This window comes from Myotis lucifugus, unplaced genomic scaffold (assembly GCF_000147115.1).
Source record: "Myotis lucifugus unplaced genomic scaffold, Myoluc2.0 scaffold_97, whole genome shotgun sequence".
Taxonomy (NCBI): domain Eukaryota; kingdom Metazoa; phylum Chordata; class Mammalia; order Chiroptera; family Vespertilionidae; genus Myotis; species Myotis lucifugus.
This window is the reverse complement of record NW_005871145.1, coordinates 1,190,416-1,199,799: the sequence shown is the minus strand read 5'-3', so window position 1 is coordinate 1,199,799 and position 9,384 is coordinate 1,190,416. Positions and strand designations below refer to the sequence as shown.

General features: G+C 46.5%; 1 protein-coding gene across 2 annotated transcripts in view; it reads left to right on the top strand.

The window, feature by feature from the left end:
• Positions 1-8,788, top strand: part of SERPING1 (serpin family G member 1) — a 20,640-nt gene extending 11,852 nt beyond the window's left edge. For both annotated transcript variants that reach the window (XM_023756577.1, XM_006091892.3), the window contains exons 3-8: positions 649-1,096; positions 2,473-2,607; positions 4,136-4,336; positions 4,531-4,670; positions 7,417-7,636; positions 8,535-8,788. In XM_023756577.1, coding sequence (XP_023612345.1) covers positions 649-1,096; positions 2,473-2,607; positions 4,136-4,336; positions 4,531-4,670; positions 7,417-7,636; positions 8,535-8,788 — 1,398 coding nt within the window. The remainder of the gene's footprint in view (positions 1-648; positions 1,097-2,472; positions 2,608-4,135; positions 4,337-4,530; positions 4,671-7,416; positions 7,637-8,534) is intronic.
• Positions 8,789-9,384: the final 596 nt, after the last annotated feature.

Here is a 9,384-nt window from a genome sequence, read left to right as displayed (position 1 = left end):
CTTCTGGCCCTTTAATACAGTTCCTCATGTTGTGACCCAACCATAAAATTATTTTCATTGCTACTGTAATGTTGCTACTGTTATGAATCGTAACGTAAATATCTGATATGCAGGATGGTCTTAGGCAACCCCTGTGAAAGGGTCATTCGACCGCCAAAGGGGTCGCGACCCACAGGTTGAGAACCGCTGCACTAATGGGTTGCGATCCACAATTTAAACAACCACTGTTCTAAAGCAAAGGCCACAAGCTCAAATGTCTATCCTGGGTAGGCAGGTGAGCCAAGACAGGCAGATATATATATTTATTTATTTCAAGAACACAGATAAGTGGCTGCTGACACTCGGCTCCAAAGTTTGGGAAACAGCTTCCTATATGGCAGTAATTGGTCAGCGGTGACAGCATCCCCTGCCTGCTGTGCATCTTCTGCAGAGAAATCCCTGCCCACACCCCACCCATCGCTGCCTTGCCCCCTACTCTGGAGGAATCCGTGGCCACGGCTCTGGGCAGGTCCCTCACCCACCAGGCCTTTTCAGAAATTATCTTGGGTACAGAATATTGTCCACATCCCCACCTTCTCTTCCCACTTTCAGTGTTTGAGGGGACTGTGCCTCATAGAAAAATGAGACACAGTTTTTCTTGAACCACAGGATAGAGCCTCCTCAAATCCTAATGGTACCAGCCTCAGCCTCACGGATTCAAAGAACCAGATGGATGAAATCAACGAAAACATCTCAGAGAAAGAGATCCCTGAGATTCAATCCACTCAGCCCACCGTGGACTCCTCCACCGTGCCAACAACCAACTCAACTATCCTAAGAGCCAATAGCACTTTGCACCCCACCTCCCAGCCCTGCTCCCAGTCAACCACTCAACCTATCGACCCAACTACCCTGCCCACTACTGGGCCGCCCTGCCCAGAGCCCGAAATTTACTGCCCTGACTTGGAGAATCCTTCAGCGGAGACCATGTTGGGGGAGGCTTTGATGGATTTCTCCGTGAAGCTCTACCACGCCTTCTCGTCCGTGAAGAAGGCTGAGACCAATATGATCTTCTCGCCTTTCAGCATCGCCAGCCTGCTCACTCAGGTCCTGCTTGGTAAGAACCTGACTGAGTTCTCTCTGGGTTATATGTCGGACTCTCCCATGAGATCCCCAACACAGATACCTACAAAGCTATGCTTCAGTGAGGAAGCTATAAAAATGGGTTGCAATGGAGGGGGGGTGTAATGTTTTTATTCTTGAACGTTCATTTATTCTTTCATGTAACAATGATTTCATAGGCACTATTGCTTATAAAAACCCTATGGACTATACAAGAACATATAAAACAAGGTCCCAGACATTAATTATGGTTCAAGTTCAGACAATAAGAGAGATGAAACCATAAGAGATAGAAGTAGAGTAGCATCGTGGTAATGGGGGGGGGTGCTACTGGCATCTAGTGGGTAGAGGTTTGGGGTGTTAGGATTCTGGGATTTCCTAACTGTGTGACCTTGGGCAGATCACTGAACATCCCTGAGCCTGAGTCCTCGTGTGTAAAATGGAGAGAGTTGTATTTACCTCCTAAAATTAAGTAGATAGCCCAGTGCCTGGCTTGATGGGAGGTCAAAAAATGCTAATCCCTCTGCCTTCCTGAAGGATTACTCTCAAGTGCTACAGGTGAATTACCCCAGGAGTGACACAGATAATACTATAAGCAGTGAGGACAGAACTGTCACTCTAAGGGGGAAATTCCAGGAAGGCTTCTAGAGACAGAGTGAGCATATATAAGAACTTTTCCTCTGGAATCCCAGAATCCTAACACCCCTAACCTCTACCCAGTAGATGCCAGTAGCATCCCTCCAGTTAGGACGCCAGAGTATCTTCGGACACTGCCAAATGCCCCCTGGAAGGCACATTTCAGTTGATTGGTTTTGGTTAATTTCTTTTTTTCTTTGTTTAATTGATTTTAGAGAGAGAGGAAGGGAGAGAGAGAGAAGCATCGATGTGAGAGAAATACATTGATCGGTTGCCTCCCATGCACACCCCAACCAGGAGTCAAACTCACGACCTTGGCATATCAGGATGACGCTCTAACCAACCGAGCTACCCAGCCAGGGCTGATGTCTCCTCTTAATAGTCACCTAGTATCCCTGCCTATATGGTGAACCCTTATAAACCTAAACCAACTAAATACTAGTTCATGTAGAACAGGCACCAGGCTTTGAATGATGAGTGGGATAAAAATTAGGTAGAAAATAGGGGAGGAGAGTATTTGCAGTCCTGGAGAAGCCTAACCATGATTATTCATAATTCCCCGACCCCTCTCTTTCTGATATATGTACTGTCTCCTGAAACCATGCTTCCAGCTCTGGTGATATGTGATCCCCTTCTAGCAATGACCCCCATTCCAGCTGGTCCCTCTAAAGTGGTCCTGATAGTGGCTCCCCCACACCTCCTGCAGTTGGCCTTCATCTCTGCCTTTTGTTGTAGGGGCCGGGAACAGCACCAAGGAAAACCTGGAGACCGTCCTCTCCTACCCTGAGAACTTTAGCTGTGTCCACCAGGCCCTGAAGGCCTTCACATCCAAAGGCTTCACTTCAGTCTCTCAGATCTTCCACAGCCCAGGTGAGTGCCGGGGAGGGGACAGCTGCTGAGGGGGACCCAGCACTGGGGTAGAGGACAGTGGGAATGTTAGAGCTAGAACATCCAGGATAGACTGCAGAGCAGGTGAGGGCTTCAGCAGACAGAGTCCCCATGATGAGATTTTGGGTAAGTCGTTTGCATTCATCAACTCCGTTTAGAATAAGAGTTCGTGAATAGATAGGACTAGAGAGCTATAGACATAAAATAGGCAAAAGATGTTTGTTAATCTGGGTCAGGGGAATCTTGGGCCCTCTAGTCTTTGCACTTTTTTTTATATTATATGAATTTGTTGTCATTTACATGTGTTAGATGAATAAGTAGGTAATAAGAGCAATAAACTTCCAACATGATCGAATGCATTTTTTCTTCAAGGTTTGGTCCACAGAGCCCTAGGGTTCTGCACAGCTCCTTCAGAAGTCACGGAGGGAGTGGGGATCAGGGAGGCAGAGTGGGTGGGGGTGCCAGTTCCTGTGAGAGGGACGTAGAGCCAACTGGGCTCTAAGCTCTTGCCCAGCCTCAATCACAACCCTTTTATATTGTGGGCTTCAGACATGACATTATTTGAAAACACAGCTCTGCTGCTTGAGAAAGTTTGAAAATTATAGATGTAGTCTGACCCTCTCTTTACGTTTTTTTGTGTGTTTTTTTACAGAGAGAGGAGGGTAGAGGGAAAGAGAGAGAAAAACATTGATGTGAGAAACATCAATGGGCTGCCTCCTGCATGCCTCCTACCAGGGATTGAGCCCACAACCTGGGCATGTGCTCTGACTGGGAATCAAACCAGCAACCTTTCGAACCACAGGGATGACACCCAACCAACTGAGCCACATGGGCCAGGGTAACACTCTGGCTTTTTTTTTTTTTTAACTGATGAAAACAATACTTGTTCATCATAGAAACTGAGAAAATACAGAAAAACAAAGTGTGTGTGTGTGGGGGGGGAAACACCCTCTTTTTAGATATGGGAAAATATGGCATTTGAGTAACAGTGTATTTACTTATTTACTATAAATCAACTTGATCCTCTGTTTTGCTGGGTTGATGGTAAATACAACTGCATTCAACATCAGTTGTTTAGTCCAGGAAAAGTTCCTCTTTCAGACACTGTTTTCTTTAGTGGATCTGGGCTTTGGCGAGCCAAAGCCAGGAAGTCTTATTACAAACTTTTGCTGAGGCTGGGAAGCAGACTCTATTGCCTCTTGAATTAAGAAGGGAGGGAAATACAGGTAAACGGAAGTTCCAAAGTACCTTGCCAGCCATGCTCACATGGCAAGCGAGGCAGAGTGGGCCTGGGATGAGTTCTGCTCCAAGTTCAGGATTTGCCTTCTTTGGGCCTCATTGTCACATCTGTACGAGGAGTGGCCTGGACCCCTGCTCCAACATGCTGTGTCCATTGGAGTGAGCACAAAGATCGACAGAAAACACACCCCCTCTCTGAGCCTGCTCTTAGAAGCGGGGAGAGTGTTCAGGGGACTCATGCCTCCTTCTCTTGACCTCTATCCCCCACCAGACCTGGCTATAAGGGACGCCTTTATGAACGCCTCTCAGTACCTGTATGGCAGCCCCAGACCCCTGGGAAATGACAGTGATGCCAACTTGGAGCTCATCAACAACTGGGTGGCGGAGAACACCAACCACAAGATCAACTCTCTGCTAGACAGCCTGCCCTCTGACACCCGCCTTGTCCTCCTCAATGCTATCTATCTAAGTGGTAAGGGGGCCCTGGACCAGGTCATCTTCCCATCCTGAATCCTTCCTCCTCTCCTGGCTTCAAAGCCCACCAGACCCCACATTCCATGACTGGATCCCATTGTACCTGTCTTACCCTTGGCTCACCGGGACTTCAGCTCTATGTCCTTTCCCCACCTGTATTAGAGTAACTGGCCCCCTCTCTCTCCCCTCTAGCCAAATGGAAGACAACATTTGATCACAAAAAAACCAGGAGGGAGCCCTTTTACTTGAAATCCTCAACGATAAAAGTGCCCATGATGACCAGCAAGAAGTACCCGGTGGCCCATTTCACTGACCCTATGTTGAAGGCCAAGGTCAGTCCTTGCCTCTTCCTACTCCTGTTTCAGTGCCTCCTGTGTGTCCTGATTTCTTTTCTGCTATGGCCACATTTGTTTGGGGTGCACCCTTACTAATTTCTACTCCTTCCCTCTGTACTTCCACCCTACCTTTTCTCCTTCTTCTTTCTCCAGCCTTGGCCGAGGCAGGCATTGTATATTTTAGGCTGGAAAGCAGGATTCTAAAGTTTCTTCATTCATCTCTACTCCATCAAATGGCAAAAAGTGAGTCGTGTTTCTGTCCTGTGCATCTGATGTATGCATGCATGTGCAGCATGCATATATGTGTGCACATGGATAGGTATAGCTGTATGTGTATACATGTGGTATGTGTGCGCACATGTGTTTAATGGCTTAAGTTCCTTAGCAGAATTTGAAGAGTATCATTTCAGTGGATGGGGAAGGAGGGAAGACGGAAAATATGGAGCCCAGAGGATTCTAATTAATAAATTGTCTCATGCCCAGTGATCAGATGTGCCTTGTTAGGACATCAAGACACAGACCTATTAGATAGAAAACAGTGGGAGACACCCAGGACTCAGTTCCAGGCTGAGAAGTAAAGGATGTGTCCTGGAACACGCGGGCTTGTTTCCACCTTGGGAGCGGGCCTTAGCTTTCCCTCTGCCTCGTCCCTCTTCACTCAGATTTTCACATAACTGTGCCTTCTGCTCATTCAGGTGTCAGCTCAAAGATTATTCTTTAATCAAGTCACTTCTAACAGATTACACTTCTATAAACCATTTGTTCCATTTACAAACATGGTTACAAATATGGTTAATGAATATTCCCATAAGCTCTTTGAGCTTATGGGTATACTTTATAAATACACTTTATTTTCTTTTTAAGTATACCATATACCTGACAGGGCAGAATTACAACCTTGCTTGGTCACATCTTCCAAACACCTGTGAACTGAAAATTAAATTTAAAGAGTAAATCAATTTTAACCCCAACATCTCAACATCGTTCTCAAACTGAATGAAATTATCCTATACCTTTTTGCTTAGAAGTATAAAACTAGTGTGTCTGATTTTCTTAAGATTATCCTGAACTAACCGTCTGGTGTGAATACTATGAAGTCAGTTTACTTTGTCCTTTCCATACTTAATTCTGAATCTTCCTGGGACTTAAAGAGTATTCATCCAACTAGGGGGATTAGAGTTACCAGCTCAGGAATGTTCAGGTTACTGGCTTGGAAATTCAAGGCCATAACATGGTACGTTTTAGTCAGAGACTCGAGATCCATACACAGGGTGCATACTGCCCCGATGATCCCACCCTAGTTGAAGCCTTCATCAACAGGGACCCCATGTCCATGCTCCTCAGTCAATAGCAATTTATATCCTGCTTCTTCTGGGCCATATTTTCAAATTCCAACAATTGACTGGTTTCCGTTCATTTCTTCATTGCTCAATTGAATTCCACAGTCTAGATCAGCCGTGGGCAAACTACGGCCCGCGGGCCGGATCCGGCCCGTTTGAAATGAATAAAACTAAAAAAAAAAAAAAAGACCGTACCCTTTTATGTAATGATGTTTACTTTGAATTTATATTAGTTCACACAAACACTCCATCCATGCTTTTGTTCCGGCCCTCCGGTCCAGTTTAAGAACCCATTGTGGCCCTCGAGTCAAAAAGTTTGCCCACCCCTGGTCTAGATTCTTCTCATCCATCTTTCAACCTCAACCACATGCCCTTTTAATGATATGCTCTTATATCCTATTCGTCTAAGGCAGCGGTTCTCAACCTGTGGGTCGAGACCCCTTTGGGGGTCGAACAACCCTTTCACAGGGGTCGCCTAAGACCATTGGAAAACACATATATAATTACATATTGTTTTTGTGATTAATCACTATGCTTTAATTATGTTCAATTTGTAACAATGAAAATACATCCTGCATATCAGATATTTACATTACGATTCATAACAGTAGCAAAATTACAGTTATGAAGTAGCAACGAAAATAATTTTATGGTTGGGGGTCACCACAACATGAGGAACTGTATTAAAGGGTCGCAGCATTAGGAAGGTTGAGAACCACTGGTCTAAGGTGTCACCCTTGGCACTATTGACATTTTGGGTTGGATAATCCTTTGTTATGAGGTGCTATCCTGGCATTGTAGGATTTAGCATCATCCCTGGCTTCTACCCCCTCCTCCAGCTGTGATAATCAAAATGTCTCCAGATATTGCCAAATGTCCACTCGGGGCGAATTCACACTGGGTTGAGAACCACTATATTAGACCCAGGAATCCTGCACTTTTCTTATATTTTTGTCTGGCCATCAGTGAAAGTCCTTCTACTGGCAAACTGGAAAGGTAAGCTAGGACCCGCTTGTACAAAATCTTGAATGTCACAGTAAGAGATTTATACTTACTCTCGTAGGCACTGCAGAGCCATCAAGTCTTTCAAAGGACTGACCTGGTAACTCTGGTGGTACCCTGTGCACACTTGAGAGGAAGGGAACAGGGTTCAGAAAGATCAAATCACATTGCTAATCAGTGGTAGAGTCATCTTCAGCCTGTGTGATCAGAAACTTGTGCTCATTCTTGTGCATCTCACCAGCACTGTTCACCTGGCTGGCATCCCCATTTCATGGCAAAACCTGGAAGCCCAAGTCTGGCTGCTGTTTGCTGAAATGGTACAGATTGGAACAGCAGACTGAAGATCAGCCTTGGGCCCCAGAGGGTGGGAGGACTGATAAGGTCCATCTTTTTTCCTCCAGGTGGGGCAACTGCAGCTCTCCCACAACCTGAGCTTGGTGATCATGGTACCTCAGAACTTGAAACACAGTCTCCAAGACATGGAGCAGGCTCTCAACCCCTCCGTCTTAAAGGCCATCATGAAGAAGCTGGAGATGGTCAAGGTCCAGCCCACTCTCCTGATGCTGCCCCGATTCAAACTCAAGAGCAACCAGGACATGTTGTTAATCATGGAGAAACTGGGTGAGCCCTGGCAGCTCAGAGTTGCTCCCAGATCATCAGAGGAGAAAAGCATGGCAGGAAGGAGGGAGCCCCTAAAATGCACTTAGCACTCTCTAGAATACTTTGTACATCCATAATCTCAGGTTGTCCCTCGATCCTGTAAGTTAGAGGGATTTGCTATTATCTCATCATATCATGAGGAAATGACTCAGAAAGTTTACATAACTTAGCCAAGATCCCTTGAGCTAGGTAGAAGTGAGCCAGAGCACCAATCCAGGTCTTCAGCTCTCTTGACTGTTTCCACTGTGGTTCATTGTGACACTGTGACAGGTGACGTAGGTGGGCCATGGGTGCTCTTCCCCCCCAGACATTTCATAACACTCAGCCATCCCACAGATTGTGCAAGAAGCACTCAGGATAAGAGGGTAACTGGAGGCTTCTGAGTTTAAGAGAGGCAACAGAGACTCCATTTCCTAACCTTTGGCCTCACTTCCTGACTTTTGACCTCACTCCCAGATATATCGCTTCATATTCTGTTCAAGAACTTGACCTCCTAATAGATTATCTTGTTTCCTAGTATAGGACCTCATTTGATAACACATGACCTCTTTCTGATATAGTTCCTCACTTCCAAGGTCCTTGTTGACAGAAGCAATGACATTTTTCAGGGTTTGGGGGGGAAGGGGCAAGGCTTCTCACCACTTGAGAGAAAGTGGTAGTTGGTGTAAAGATAGGCCTCCTGGCAGAAGATCCCAGGAACTGGACCAGAAGGTATGATATATATTTTGATAAGCAACGAGGAGGAAGAAGAGAGTCTTGGGGTTTGGGACCAACCCAGAAAATTCCGGACACGTGTCTCCGACAGCTGAGGGTTTCGTGCTGGTCTTTGACTCATTATTTTTCTCTGGTTATGCCCTAGAATTCTTTGACTTTGCCTACGATCTCAACCTGTGCGGGCTGACAGAGGACCCGGACCTCCAGGTTTCTGCGATGAAACACCAGGCGGCGCTGGAGCTGATGGAGACCGGGGTGGAGGCGGTGGCGGCCTCCTCGATCTCGGTGGCCCGCAGTCTGATGCTCTTTGAAGTGCAGCAGCCCTTCCTCTTCCTGCTCTGGGACCAGCAGCACAGGTTCCCTATCTTCATGGGGCGGGTGTACGACCCCACGGCCTGAGACCTGCAGGGGCCAGGCTAGGGCAGTCCCTACCCCGCAAGCCTCTGCTTGCCCAGTCGCAGCTCTCCCTGCTGCTGCCCGCCTGAAAACCACGTTTTGCAGCTTTCTCTGGTTCAAGTTCACTAGACTCTACAAATAAAACCTGGCAGATCCTGACTTCCTCTCTCATTTGCCTTTCCGTTTAAAGGACAAGGGTAACTATGCCCTTGTGTCAGCTAGCTACTGCCTTGTAACGAGTCACTCCCAAAGACTGGCTTCAAACAACAACTATTTATTATTTCAGCCAAGCCTCGGGTTGGCAGAGTGATCTTACTGATCTGGCCGGGACTTGGTTGATCTTCCCCGGGCTCTGTGACACAGCTGTGATAGTTGGCAAGAAAGGAGTCAGAAACAGGCTATCTTTTTCACACCTCTGTGTCTCTGCTGGCATCAAATTTACCATTGTGCCATCAGCCAAAGCAATCGAGTCACATAGAAAGACCTGAAGTTCAAGTAGACAGGCACTGGAGTTAGAGGGCAAAGTCATTCACTGGAGGCTATTCATGCAATCCGTTTATGCCAGTCTCTGTCTCACTTATTTGCCTGTGACAATAATA